The sequence below is a fragment of the Lethenteron reissneri genome, chromosome 26 (genome assembly GCF_015708825.2).
Source record: "Lethenteron reissneri isolate LAM-NWPU_2019-01 chromosome 26, ASM1570882v1, whole genome shotgun sequence".
Taxonomy (NCBI): Eukaryota; Metazoa; Chordata; class Hyperoartia; order Petromyzontiformes; family Petromyzontidae; genus Lethenteron; species Lethenteron reissneri.
In genome coordinates this window covers 11,170,711-11,186,043 of record NC_083804.1, presented here as the reverse complement: position 1 = coordinate 11,186,043, position 15,333 = coordinate 11,170,711, and the positions used below count along the sequence as shown (strand labels likewise).

Here is a 15,333-nt window from a genome sequence, read left to right as displayed (position 1 = left end):
TTTGAGATCCTTTAATTTTCATTCATGTCACGTGTAGTCAAACTGTTTCATTGAAATTGGTTTTACTTGAAGGGAAAAAGCGAGCATATTAAATTATTTGTCTTTGATAATCACCCTTGGGTGTGGGCAGGGGAAAGAGGACTGCACTCGTAATGACATTGTTCACCCAAATCATCGACAAGGCCTTGTTTATGAAGGAACACATTGCATTGTAAATACATATGCATTGATAAACGCATATATGCCAAGTCTGCTGATCCTACTGCAGATATATTTGCAGGCACTTTGACCTTTTACATTGCGAATCAAGCAATGGTGGATATGGGAACGTGTGGAGTGTTATCTGGAGATTTGCCTTGTAGTAAAAAGAGCCATAGAAAGCTTTAGCCTCGCCCACATTACGCCGCAAGAGAAGCCTTCACAGTCCATGGCCGTCGTGTCATTGTCGGTGCATATGCCACTTTGTCGGAGGTTCCTGAATCGACGTTGCTTGAAATCCATCCATACATAAATACGCGGCCCGTAAAGCTGCTTGTGTCAAAACAAAGTATCGTTCCATTCTCTTTGTCCCCTTGCAATGTGATCATGTATACGACGGGGAACTTAGCTTTGTTACAAAATAGGAGTGCATTGTTACTCTTTCACGATGCACTGTTGAATGTGTGCGCGTTGCGGTGAGGACACGGAATTACTGCTGGCCTGGTCGACTGTGCACAAGTCGGTGACGAATAAAAAGATTGTAATTTTGAAGCGAGTACCGAGCCAAGAAGCTTGTAGAGAAAAGTAAAAAAAAATGTGAAATGTATTCATTGCCATCGCTGTACTGTTTTGGCTTTTAACAACTTTTACGTTAACCTTTCATCCATTGTTTATGGAGTTAACTAGCATTGCGCCATAAAAATGTATACTTCTCGAGCAAAAACAAATGATTTACACCAACCCCTCATTCCTGTTTGTGGTACGAAACGATCTTTTAAAAGATTCTAGCTATAATTTTCCAGAAATTTCGCAGTTATTCACACCAAAACTATTTTGATTGTCACTTAAGTACCATCCCTTAATTGATCCTGCACAACAATGAAAGGACGCGCAGAGATTCCTTTCCTGAGCAAAGGAATGTAAAATAACTGGTACGTCAGTATTCCTATTCATGTTTTCGCAATGTTTTGGCATGCATGCGTGAGTTTGAAAACCACACCGAATTTAAAACGGCAGGGTACAATTGTACATTTTATTTGCTATCGATACGAATATGCTTCGCAGCTGACACTTTTTATTCTCGAATTAAATTATTCCATGGTTGACGAATCATAAACATGTAGCACTTTGGGGGTAAGTTTGGAGAACACAATCATCACTTGTGTTGGACGGGGGAGGGGGGTAGTGGTGGGCAGGAGATATGAATCGGACGTTGAGAAATTCGCGAGTTCGAATCCACGTCTCGGATTACACTCCACGTAAAATCACCCAGCGGCCACAACAACCGTTGGCATACTTTAATGGCATTGAACATTTACAATGTATTTTTTCTCACGATACAATCCATTTAGCTCTTGCACATTCGATGGTGTCCTCGGGCGGGGAGACCTGCATTCACCAGTGGCTCGATCATGGCAGATTGTGACTCCGCTTGCATTCTGATTTCTGACAGCTGGTTAAGACAATGCATCCCCGTGTCCTTCAACCGACGTCTCGTTAATTATCGGCCAGCTAAAAGCAATTATCGCCATCGCCGCTTCACTGTTGGCTCGTTTGTCAATCCACTCCCCTTTCCGTGCGAGTCGTAGCAGACATTACATAACGTTCGTTCACCACGCTGCTCTGTGGGTTGGGAGAGCTGCAGAGATATCTTGGACGTGGGGGGGGGGGCATAGCATGTACAATGCAGTGATGAATATCCTTGCACCATTCCCTGCGCAGCCGCCGAATGACCACTCGGAAGGTCGTTGGTATGTCGCCCAGCCAAGCGCTCTATCCAGGCTCAACCTGCAGAGCCTCGGAGGTGTGACGAGATCGGGCGCATTCCGAGTGATTTGTCCACAGACTGGCTAATAATTAGGCGCCAGTAAACTTTCACATTGTATAAACGGTATGTGCGCCCAGTTAATGTATAACGAGCGTTCCTCGTCGTTGGGTTTACATACGCATTTTGTCTTGCTTCTGGAACCTCTATTCCAACCTTTCTTTGAAACGAGCACTTTTAATAGCTGTGCTGACACATTCACAAATGTCGCTGCCGTATGTGCATTGCACAATCACCACCGAGATAGCGTATCTTACAAATTGTGACTATAAAAATACCTTTCTTAAAGGGTGTTATTTACCCTTCCGAAAAAGTACATACGTCTCGCATTCAACTAATTGTCAGTTTCCATCATAATTGTCAGGTCCACTGCTCGCTTACCAATTAGATGATTTTCAAAGGCCACAATTCTAGTTAAAGTCGACTGATTTCCATATCGGTTATGGTAACAGAAATCGCAGTCTAGCACATTGCGGTGTGGATGAGCTATTATCCGTCCCTATAAATTAAGCAACTACAAAGTAGCCCTTTAGGCTATTGCTACACTGCACAAAATAAACCGCACTAACCAGTTCTCGTGGTTTCTCTACTGCCGGATAAGTTTCGCGACCCACCCAATCGTCCGATCGACTAAAATATATATGCGCGCGTGTGTGTGCGTAAAACGCAGAGCAGACTTCTGCTCCTAATTGCCGTATACAGCCAGTTGAGTGAGCTGATAAATCAGGCGTTTCCCACCGTGCATGTATAGTACTACTGTCGCGTATTTACGGCACGATTGTTCGCTTGCGGATTACCACCAAGGCTATCCGTAATCTCCGCTCGTGGGAGCCCACAACTTTGGCAACCGCCTCTTCGCCAACCACATTCGACCGCGATTTCCTTGGTCTCCACGCGTGCCAGCACGCCCCGCACCCCGCCTGCCACTCGCCACGTGTTTGACGATGGCAGCCGGAGCGGGGCAAGGTGCTGGCAGCGGCCAGATGTGCACGCTCTCAGCGGAGCTCCCTCTGGGTGCCGACACCATCAAGAGCCCATCGGGGATCATCATCATCCCTGAGCTGGTGAGTCTGCTCGTGCTTGCGCCTCCGCGTGTGTGTCCGTGCGTAAACGGGTGCTCGCTAACACCACAGACATACGGGGGGGGGGGGGTCTTTGCGTGTACCAGCGGTAGGTAGCACGAGTGGCACAGCGGGAGTTGCAGTGGCCAAGGAAACGCGCTGCGAACGCGACCATCAGCGATGAATATTTGAACCGGTCCGTCTGGGCATACCCCGAGGTTGACTCAAACTCAACTGGGTGCGGAGCGTCAACATCGCCGCTTGGGAGAGACGGGCGGGTCGCGTGCGCGTTTACCGGCCAACCATTCACGTTTGTGCGTTGAACTTCTTTCGCGCCGTACGTAGCCAACCGCGCTGATCGGAGGTGCCATTCGGGTCTTGTGAGCGGTGCTCGCCAACGACTAATCCGCACTTGCCCCCAAACAACCTTTGCGGATAAATTTCGATTTAAAGCTTTCGTGACTGCAGGGATTCATCTTCGAGGTTCTTTCGGTAAAGTCACGTAGATTCAGACGCTGTCTTCCCGACAGACCTGTTCTTCACCTGAGGACGGCTGCTTGCGTTGTGGCCGAAACGTGAGAATTGTATTTTATTATTTCCCTTCTACGTGACTTTACCGAAAGAACCAAGAAGATGAAGCCTTTGCGGACTATAATTGGGGGGGACCCATGTCCTGTGTTTAGCGGTGGCATCATGGTCCGCGCGCTGCCATACGGTGCCCTTGCTGCGCTCGGGTCGAGTTCTCTGTCCGTGGCCATGGCTTGGAGCACAGCAGCACCTGGGAAACTGCTGCAGCATAGCACAGAGTGGAACGGCGGCCCGCCAAGCTTCAAGCCGCAGGACCAGCCTTGCGTTCGCTCTTGTCGAGGTGAATGCCCCGGGCTGGTGAGATCAAGGTGGCCAGGCGTGTGCTTTGCGCTGTGTGTTTTGCGTTTTGCGCACTCGCAATTCAGCGATTTTAGAAATCTTAAGGGCTTGCACAGCAAATCACTTTGACACGAGCTGGTAACTATATGGGATATTTAAACAGCAGATCGTACGCACGCATAATCGCAACCATCTCGTCCCCTTTTCGACGTAAACGTGGCAGGGTCCTCGTGGAAGACGGTCATGAGACTCAAGTGAGTCTTTCCCAGGCAATGTTGTGGCAACGCGTAATCCGAATTGAGTCCTCATATTCGGCGAGGCTTTCCAGGGTGTATGTACGTTCACAATACATTCCAGTGAATTCTGTCATTCAGTTTCATCTTCCCGCGTGTGCATTTGTGGAAAGGGCAGAATTCTACAGTGCAGTCATCATCCCTCGTTGCACGGCCAACTCAATGCCGTCCGTGTAATTTCGCTTAATGGACAACTTTTTCGGGAGCTTATCTGTCCCCGAAATCGAGGGACATCCGTGTATACTGCACCTCCACGTGTGGTGCATTCCACACATCGTCTCCATGCCACGTAGCCCGTCAGGACACTTTTTTGCACTTTGACCAGCACAACAAGCAAACAACCTAACACATTCGTCAATAAAACGTCTTTAAAGTGAACAAAACCGCACGTGTGTAACAGGTGTTGTTTCGGAGAATGACACTTTGACGGTTTTGAATGCGACGTGGATTAAGTTCAATCCGGAATTGGGGCTGTTCCAATTCTGTTTTATTTTGCCACGCCCCATCTCTGCTCATGGTGTCCGCACGATACCGTGGTGTGCCATTGTGTTCTTGGAATATGGGGGCCGTCCATAAATGACGTCACGCGATTTTGAACGATTTTTTACTCCCCCCCCCCTCGTCACACGGCGTCACAAAAAGTCAGACCCCACCCCCTCAAATATAACGTCACAAAGCTCTGCCCCCCCCAAAAAAAATAAAACATGCTTCAAATCGCTTTACGCTATTATCATTGTAGTGCGTATTTAATGTGGCGCTGCACTCTGATATTGTAGGAGAAAACATTTATTCAAAAGTCTATTTAATTCAGTAGAACGTGTTGTCTATATTTATTTAAAGTTGCGCATTTTGATTTAATGTCACTTTTCTCAACCCCCCCCCACCCCCTCGTCACACATCGTCACAAATGTCTGACCCCCCCCCCACCCCCCTAAGTGCGTGACGTCATTTATGGACGGCCCCATAGGGTACGATAATAAAAGGTAGAGGACATACTCTTTGGTTCTTTCGGTAAAGTCACGTAGGTATAAAATAAGTTAAATCACGACGTTTCGGACACAACACAAGCGTCCGTCATCAGTTGGGACAACCACAGAAAAAAGCAGTTGCTGAAATAGGCAAAAGAGTTGATGGTAACATTTCAGCAACTGCTTTTTGCTGTGTTTGACCCACCTGATGACGTGATTTAATTTATTTTATACCTATGTGACTTTACCGAAAGAACCAAAGAGTATGGATCCCTGCAGTCACGAAATCTTAAAATCCTAGAAGGTAGAGGACAATAATCGAGGATTGTTTTTGATGGGCATACTTTGTACTCCATTGGAAGTAGTGCCTTCCAAGCCAGCCGAGCAGCGTTACGGAAACATCAAATTAGAAATCAAGACTTTATTTCAATGCTATACAATACTGCTTTGTTGTCGTGGGTTGTTTGACCACATTTCACCAGGCTGGTCAGTGCGGGTTGGTGAATGGGGGAGGGATGACCCGCCACCGACGTTGAGCCATGGTCGGAAATTGAACCCGGTGCCCTAACCACTGCGCCACCACTCGCAATTATAAAATGCTTGCTGATTAACTGGGTGGTAAATCTGACTCAAGTACTCGATTCGCCCCCTGTGGGAATTGACCAAGCCTATAATAAACCCTAGGTCAATAAAATAGATGCCACTTAGTGGGAAGTTAACTGTATTCGTCCGATACATACACATCCGATTCGCCTAATTGGCTACGTATGGGTGCGACAAAACTTCAACGTACATGCGTAATCAACGTCGCAATGTGGAATTTTTTCTGTGGTCTGACATTTTCTTAAATTGGTTGATACTGAGCTCATTCCGTATTCTCGGGCCACTGGATGATCTAATTCGCCAGTTGCGGTATAACATGTATTTACAACTAATCTGTGAATGTGTGTGCGTAATGCCGGGTGTGATCTATTTATAGAGACTCTACGAATGTTTAATGACCATCTTCTTAACAGGTCCTTAAATATTGTCAAAGCGATGGTTCCATATATGACAGAGAAGAGAGGTCATAGATGTAATCGGTGTATTAGTTGGAAACCTGCAGATGCTTTAAAATAAAAAAAACAATCGGTCTTCTCCCTATTATTTTTGCTCCCTGCTGGACTGAATATATCCTCGCTCACAGTACCTGCTAAGGCCGTCTGTATTGTCTTTGTGTGTGAAATAAATACGATTTTACACACCGTTTACTTTTATGAGGGTTAAATGTCTGTTACAGTTTATAGCATTTGTAGCTATATTAAAAGCGTACTGTTAGTGTAAATGTTTACCTTCAAAGCCATTGCAAAGACCTTAAGCCCAATGCGTTTATGAAGGTCTTACATTTATGGAAAATGTATAAATAAAGCATTTTTCGTCATCGAAATTAAGAATCATGTTTATTACATTACCCTAATAATAGCTGATGATGTGGCACACTGTCTCAAAATTGGTCCAGAGTTTGCTCATCCGAGATGCTGCTAAAATAATGCGCTCCCAAAATGCCGTGGTGCCAATGTGTTGTGTAAGAAATATGTTGATGTCGAGTATTATGGAGACATCGCCTGCTTATCTATTTCCTTATTTACATTGGATGCTTCCCAATTAATTCTACTCGAATCACTTATTTACGCCATGGAAGATCTGAGTGGCAAGAAAAAAGCAAGGTCGCATGGAGAAATAGGTTATTGAAATGAAAGAAAAAACTATTTTAAAAAATCCCTCCTTGCAACAAAATAATAGGTAATTTGTGCTAATTTTTAAAAATTGTATTGTGGAGCATTGACACAATTAATAATACTCTGTCCAATGAACCCGACAACATGGGTTTAACACCAGTCCACTGCTCAAATAAGCAGCGAGTAATATCTGAACGAGTGCTGGCTCCGCCGTCACCGACTGCACTTGTAAAATATGACCTTGAACCAAGAGGCAACCTTTGACCTTTTCGTGTCCATATTGTGCAACCCATGTACCCCACTGTACGAAAATGGAATGTTTTACTATTTAGCAATGCATATCACTTGGAACAGATCTTGAACCATTTTCAATTGCCACGAATTTGTTTTCATTTGTTCCCCTTTCTGTTCCAGTATAATGCCACCACATACTTCTGTCCGTGCCTCTTCATGCACTTGGAATATATTGCTCCATTGCAATTGTCACTGTTTTTGTTTCTATGTTTCCGATTCGTGTCACTGCACGAATTACATTAGAGTGATTGAACTTTGAAATGTTGCATTTCATAATCAGTTTTCCCAAAGCGCTTTATTGTGCTCTCGCTTGCCTGTTTCTTTGCGTGTTTATTTCCTCACTATAATTGAAGACTATCTTCAATAATTGACACGAGTGAAGATACTCTGGCATGTTTTCAGTTGCCCCTCCGACAAATAGCATCTTTGAATTAGCAAAGTTTCTCCATGACTTTTAAGTTGAGCTCATTTATCTTGAGCCCAACTTTACTGCCTTCTTTGTTACATATTTCAGTAAGTTACCATAACTCGTTACCAATGATTGTTCAAATGGCTGTGTCATGAGGAAATGTGAGATGGTTTAAATTTTGCTCCATTCAGGTCATGCCTCTTAATTATCTCATAAAAATGTTGGGAAAACATCGTCTAATGTGGCTGTGAATCACATCGTCGAAAGCGCCGTCTCTCTTGTGCGCCATCCCCTTGCGATGTGTATTTAGTTACTTTATGTCGTCTCAGTGTCACTGTTCCACTGATTAATTTATTTTTAAAATACGCCTCCATCTCTAATAGAGGTTTTTGGGTTAGATCGCGTAAATAAATGTGTCGTTAAAACCCGCCACCACCCGACACAGCCAACTAGTAAGGGTTGTCACGTTAACAGAACGTGGCCAATTCGTCACTAGTACAGCACACCGGTGTGTTGGAGAGCCAAGCCACAATATTTACAATCCGAGTACGACGTTTCGCCAGTAATTACAACTGGCTTCATTAGGCGACAGCAAAATTTGTGGATAAGTCTTACTGTTTCGTTCCTCATATAGAGGCGTAGATGTGTTGACCACCCTTCTGCGCTCTTGCACAATGTGTGGGGGGGGGGGGGATTACTGAGTCAACGTACATTATGCATGTGCATTACGCGAGCTCTTTGAACTTGTCCTTCCTGTCTATTGTGTTTATTAACATAGTCCGACCAACGGTAATCCCCATTGAAGTACGCTGCCCTTGTAGGCATGCATTTAAATAATGTATTATTTGATGATTCGATTCCACGCAGCACTAAGACGGTAGCTATCTGAACGGTTAAAGTTATTTTTATTTCTTTCAATTTTGATAGATTCTCTAATTAGTCTTGGCCAGTAGTAGCTAGCTTTGCACAAAACTTCAACATTATCCAAATCAATTGAGTGTCCTTGTTGGCACGCGTGTTCTGCTACTGCTGACAGTTGCATTTGGGAGAATCTAATATTTCTCTGATGTTCTTTTAGTCTCATGCTGATCATTCGTCCTGTTTGCCCAACATAACATTTACCACACGTGCAGTTAATCCTGTACACAACCCTACCTAGTGGGCTGTGTCGGGTGGTGGGCAGGTTTAAACGACACATTTACATATTCACGCGATCTAACCCAAAAACCTCTTATGGATGATATTGGTCGCGAAAGCCTACGTTTTAAACTGATGTCTCCATCTATTTCTCTTAAGCGAGGGCAATGATTTTTCTTGGAAGCAATAACCACAGTATTCCCAGCATGGAAGCACAAGTTCTGTGGGTATCGTGTGAACGTCGGTCTCTTTGCTGGTGGCAGGTGTCCGGGGCCCTCGTCTGGATCCTGGTGGCCTCGACGCAACTCCGTGGCACTGAGATGCACCAGGGATGGGTGATGTTTGTCTCCGTCACGTTTTGCGTGCTCTCCATCATCCAGCTGGTGCTCTACCTCACTGGGACAGCAAAGCAGAGCAGCACTTGGATCCATCTGGTAAAATATATCTATTGCTATGGCTCTGGGGAACTAATTATTGGTGGGTGATCATTCTCGTGATAAGCAATAAACTGTGTGTGTGTGTGTAATAGGGGACAGAGGGGGGGAAGCATTGAATCGGTGAAATCTCGATAAAAAAAATATTACACCAATTCTTAATACAGTTTACAGGGGTTGTTATATGTATTTTTTTGTTATTGGCTATGTACAAAGTATTGAACAGTTTGGGACCTCTATATAGCTGTGATCTGTTGAAGCCACTATAGCCCTATGAGACATCTCCTTTACCAGTGGCAAAATATAGTAATAGGTTTTTACCCTTTCAACTGGTACAAAAACTGACACCTTTATACAAGGCATCATGTTTGCAATAACCACAACACAAGCAGTCAAAATGCAAACAAAAAGAAACAACTCTGATAATGATATGCACTGTCCTTGAAGTTGATTGGTCCACACCCGAGATAGCTTTTCTTAGAGCCTAGTCTCCATTGGTGTTGGACCAGATGACGCCAAAAGGCGTACTAGGCTCTAAGAAAAGCTGTCTCGGGTGTGGACCAATCAACTTCAAGGACAGTGCATATCATTATCATTATCAGAGTTGTTTCTTTTTGTTTGCATTTTGACTGCTTGTGTTGTGGTTATTGCAAACATGATGCCTTGTATAAAGGTGTCAGTTTTTGTACCAGTTGAAAGGGTAAAAACCTATTACCTCTATAGCCCGTCAAGAACTCTCCACTCAAACAATGTCTGAGGTTGATGTTCTCCACGAAGCTCCTCAAGGTGGGACAATCCTGAATTTGGCTCATGCTGCGCTAGGACTTTCGAACTCACTGCCTATGCACACCAAAAAGTCTAGGAGTGTTGCTGTCTGAAAATCGTCAGGCACAGTCTTTCCAGAATGATTATTAGTTTATAATACAGGGATTTGTCATTTCGTTGTTCTAGGCCTCCATAATTCCATGTTTTTGTGTGCATCGTTACGTTTTTAATTTGCGGTCATTTCACAGTGCACTTTGAGACTTGACTCATTTGTGGTGTAAATATAATAATTAATAATTATTACCACGAATCTGAGGATCTCTGAGTAAATAAAAAACCTGCATTGTCCTATTTTAATTGCGTAGTGCATTCTAACAATGGCGGCGTTGTAATAATTTTGTGTCGCACGCACATGGTCACCCCGCGCTGCCGATGCATCCCCCTTTGTTTTTGCTTGCGATGGTCGCGTTGCAGGACTTGGCGCTCAGCATGCTCGCGTTCACGCTCTACCTGAGTGCTGCAGTGCTGCAGGTCAACGCCACCATCGCCATGTTCAACGTGTACATCGAACAGTGCGGTCTCGGCAATACGGACATTGAGGAAGCAATCCTTCACTTGTATCGAGTTAATCTCGCTGCAACGGTACTGTGGGGCTTCATGCCCCTTTGCTACATGCCTCTTTTGATGGAAATGCAATTAATCGCTTGTGAATGTTTTTTTATCTCTTTATTTTGTATATGGGGTATGTAATGAGTTAACATTACCCCCTGCAGCCACTAGAGGTACTGCCATTAAAGGCAAAGGTGAAAATAAGAACATTGAAAACACTGTCATGCCTGAACCATCAGAATTAATGAAATTGCTAGAGAGGTAAATTGTTCCACCCAGATCTTGATTTCTCAATCAATATTTTCCAGAACACTGCTCAGCTGGTTTGGAGTAGGGATTATTGGTGTAAGGTACTACCACTAGAGTACAAGGTCCACCTATCCATAACAATCCCATATTATTGTACCTTACATTCCTAATATACTATGAACAGGTTTTTTTTAAAGAACATAAGGTGACATTTCCAGAACAGCTTTCAGAACTCTTCTGTCTTGAATTTAGCCCTAGTTCCACCCCTAAAAAATTAAATGTATTATCCATTTAGCTGGAAATAGGCTCTTCCATTGTGTGCATCAGAATGTCCTTTAGACACATCCCACTATACACACCATGCACTGTTCAATTGGATTAGCTATTATTTACTTGGCAGTCTTACAATAAAAGAATACTTTAATGTGGTGCGACCTGTATTTTTTTACTAAGTTTCCATGTTTCGGTCTTCCCAAGTGCTTCCATGTTTTCTACTTCCAGATATTGAAATGGTGGTAGAATAATCAGAATGATACATAAGTAACATTGTTTTTCCACACATTGAGCGACAAAAAAACGTTAATAACTCGGGCTGTAAGGATGTGTTGGTTCATCTATTAATCGTCCGTTCTTACACTTATGACACATGTATTGAATCCTACACGTGAGTATCAATATTTATTTTATTCATATGTACAGTATGTTATTCACATGACTCCTGAGGTTCACTGGCACTATAGTGCTACATTTAATAACAAATTAGTAATAGATTCTGAAATCCCACTAACAAATCGACAGTTTGTCAAATTATCACCAAGGGGAGCAAATAGTTAGTGCAAGTTAAAACACTATACAGGCATTTCACATCAAACAGATCATTCATAAGCAGATATGTTTTCATTTCTCCTTCTGCTTTTTCCTTCCCAGGTATTTGCGTTTTTGACCACGGGCCTGTATGCGGTCAGCGCATTCATCAGCATCCAGCGGTGGAAGCTGAATTGATTCGTCTACAAGAAGCTGCCTGCTCCAAACATTATCGTCAATTCGAAAGCAAGCCTATTCTACATACTTTGTGTGTATTCAATTGCATTGGTATAATGCTTCTGTGGATGGGCGTAGTATTGTCCACGTGTTATCCAGTACTCTAGTTCCATGCAGATGGTGACATCAGCATGGTGGATCATGCTGATGTGGGACTCCGAGTCTGCTTGATTACACATTTACCAGTAAATAATATCATAATAAAAACAACAATGTTTATTTACAGCCCTTTGCATACCCACAACGTATTGCCATGGGGGTTGTGTTTACTATTTTTGTTCGCTAATCAAGCGTGGGTGTCGAGGTGCCATGCCTTGGCTTGCCAGGAGAAGGCAGATACAGCAAATGGGAACTCCACCTGCTCTATCTGTATGGGATCGAGTATTGTCCCCTCACACACGTGGAGTTTCTGCAGGTGCTCCGGTTTTCTCGCACGTGTAAACACTAATTAATTGGCTGAAAACTTCTTATATAGACGGCCGCAGTGCTTGGGCAATCGTTGGCATCGCCTCACTTTGTGGCATTGCCTTCCCGCTTGTCTGTGGTCCCTCGCGCCTCCGAGTCACTATTTCTCTTCGAGAGCGAGCAAACACTGTGCGTGTTGTAAGTTGAAATGATGAGTAAAGGTGCAGGGTGGAGTGTTACCCAGATGTCAGGCGCTGCTGGTCATATACCATGTGGCCGGTGAAACAGTTCACTGACAACTGCACCACCAATCCCCCAGGGAGCAAAAGAGTGACACGCAAATAATAAACAGATATCAAGCGTAACTCGACATGTATACCGGAAAACTATGGGCTCTGTATCCTGTATATAAATGTATATTGATTATATGGAGAGGTGGACTTCCTGTCTATTCAATAGACATTACCTATGAGCCTCCACCACAGCATATAGAGAGAGTTTTCATGAAGGACAACAATTAGGTTGTCAGTATCGCTGCTCAAAGTGTTTTCTCCTTGTACGTGTGAGGTTTCTCCCAAGTATTTAGGTGTCCTCCCATGTGCAATTCATCATTAACCCTCACATGCACAGGAACCCCCGAAACGTGATGGAAATGTTCCGTATGATTAAATAGCTTTCACGTATATATCATAGCGGTCGACCACAGTGAACACGACGTGTGAGAGAGTTGAGGAATTGACAAAGATACCAATGGAGGACCTGACTGAAAATGCCTTGAGATTCTGCTGAACATGTTGGCAATGAATATATTTATGTAGTATTATGATTCACACAAGAGGTGAGATGAATATTTTAACACTGAAATGTGTATAATTGTCAGACTTGGTCTTAGTACAACCTTCCAAATTTTACCCCATATTTAGATATTGCCATATATATGCTGAGAAGTAATTTTTCACAATACTAAAAGCTGGGGCTTCCAATTTCGCCAGGTTGGCATGGGCCCGGGTGCAAGGAATGAAATGGGGTGCCCCACGGCCCCCCCCCCCCCCCCTTCATAGCCCAGAACCGAAGGCCTTTTTTCCTGTGGACCCCAGTGCAGTTGCACTGCCTGCACACACTGGCTCCGTGTGCTGATGTATGCAAAGGCAATACAGATGCACGTTGTGATTATGAAGCAAATTGTAAAAATCTATTTTATAAGGGATAATTTGTTGGTGTGTCGTGATTGGTCCCCTTCATGATTCAATTAATTCTCAGGAATCTGAGGTTTACATTGGATTATTTTTATCGTGATTTTTATAGATAAATAAAGTGGGCTCTGGTGGATCGAATAGTTCGTGAAATTATAACATACAAAGTACCCGAATAAAAAAAAAACATTCTTCACGTGTGATTTAATGCGCATATCATGAGCATAAGAATGAATATAAATTGGTTAATTGCTGTATTACACCTAAATCGACCAAATGTATTTAGAGGCTCAACTGGGACAAATTGAGCTGGCAGCTAATTCCTTTGTGAACCCCGCCCACTTTTTCATAACCACACCCATTCCATCACTAGCACTGCCCACACTCTCATTGGCCTCCCTCTTTCCTACATTGGCCCCGCCTACTGCCCAAAGGCCCTGCCCACTATCAACCCCACCCACTACTCGTGTAGCTCTCCCCCTTGCCACAAGCATGGGACCCAGGACATTTTAAACTGGCCTAAATGTCCTGATTTTCATAAAATATTTCGCACACCAAGGCAGCCGATCTGAAACTTGGCCTGTTCCGGCCAAAACCAAAAGACGTGTTGGTGACTTTAATCGTGCCCCAAGTAATTTGTTGTGCGCCATTCTTTATCAGGGAGCCCTGAACCTTGGAAAGTTCCATTCCTTCCTTTGCGCGATCGATATTCGTGCAAAGCAAACTCCGCATGAACAATGGCAACATTGTTTATACAAAGTAGTAGCTCGGGGTTGAGAATGATAAGACTAGGATTATCGTTATGTTTTCTTTACGGATTATTTTTTTATTTTCACCTTTCACACGTGTAGATATATCGAATGAATGTTTTTCCCCACGCGTGAAATAATACACATCCGAGTCGAATGACATTGTTTTGTCATGTGATATTAACTATTTGTAAATATTGTACTGCAAACTGTTATCTCCACTGTTGCTATGCAAATAAAAATCTCAAAAATATATATACCATATTGGCTCATTTTTGTATTTGGACATTTCACGTGAAGTTTATGCAGTATCATATACACTACAGTACGGCGTGGCATATCCCACTTGCTTGGGACTGAGGTTTTGGCGGATATGCGAAAAGGCATAGAAAATGACACTTGCAGCACACACATATGTCAGTGGACAAAAAAGGGTGAACTTCTTGAAACCATCGACAAATGCTTGACTGCTTTTGAAGTGAATGTACCCCAGTTTAAGAAAACATTCCTGAGTGTGAAAAGATAAGATTTGTAAAGTCACGTAAATAGAAAATAAATAAAGCAAAAAACCCACGACGTTTCGATCGCAACACAAGCAGTCTTCATCAGGTGGAGAGATGAAGACCGCTAGTGTTGCGATTGAAACGTCGTGGGTTTTCCATTTACGTGACTTTACTGAAAGAACCAAGAATATGAATTCCTGCAGTCACGAAAGTTTAAAGTCTAAAGATTTGTAAACATCCATAGAAAATGGCAGTTAAACTACATGCGGATATATATTTAGTCAGCGATGCGATACACTGTATAGTGAAGACAATTTTGGGGAGCGGCATTGCAGTGGTTAGCACTGTGGGACTAACCCAACGACCCGAGTTTGATTCCCAACGACAGCCAACATCAGTGCAGAGTGATATCTGAACCAGTGCTACCCCACTCCCCGTATGGTCAAACAAATTCAAAGACTAGTAGTTGGGGAAGGCCTTCATCCAACAATGGATTTTTTTTTATACGTTTAGTTTACGTTCATGACATTTCACTTTAGGTTCAACACTTGATTTTTGACACGTTAAACTCGTACCACTCCTCTTCGGCAGATTCTTACCCTTACTTTCTGCTGA

The 15,333-nt window shown here is 43.5% G+C and overlaps 1 protein-coding gene across 1 annotated transcript; it reads left to right on the top strand.

Moving 5' to 3' along the window:
* Positions 1-2,641: 2,641 nt before the first annotated feature.
* LOC133347679 (myelin and lymphocyte protein-like) lies at positions 2,642-14,427 on the top strand. The gene is made up of 4 exons (XM_061560166.1): positions 2,642-3,087; positions 9,034-9,204; positions 10,444-10,611; positions 11,755-14,427. Exons 1-4 carry the CDS (start codon positions 2,968-2,970, stop codon positions 11,827-11,829), a joined length of 534 nt encoding a protein of 177 aa, XP_061416150.1. The 5' UTR covers positions 2,642-2,967; the 3' UTR covers positions 11,830-14,427.
* The last annotated feature ends 906 nt before the right edge of the window (positions 14,428-15,333 follow it).

What these genes read in the sequence shown, in the direction of transcription:
- LOC133347679 (XM_061560166.1), top strand. Translation starts at nt 2,968, where the DNA reads ATGGCAGCCGGAGCGGGGCAAGGTGCTGGCAGCGGCCAGATGTGCACG. An exon ending in GCAGCACTTGGATCCATCTG is followed by an intron (nt 9,205 to 10,443) that starts GTAAAATATATC and finishes GTCGCGTTGCAG; the next exon opens with GACTTGGCGCTCAGCATGCT. An exon ending in GAGTTAATCTCGCTGCAACG is followed by an intron (nt 10,612 to 11,754) that starts GTACTGTGGGGC and finishes TTTCCTTCCCAG; the next exon opens with GTATTTGCGTTTTTGACCAC.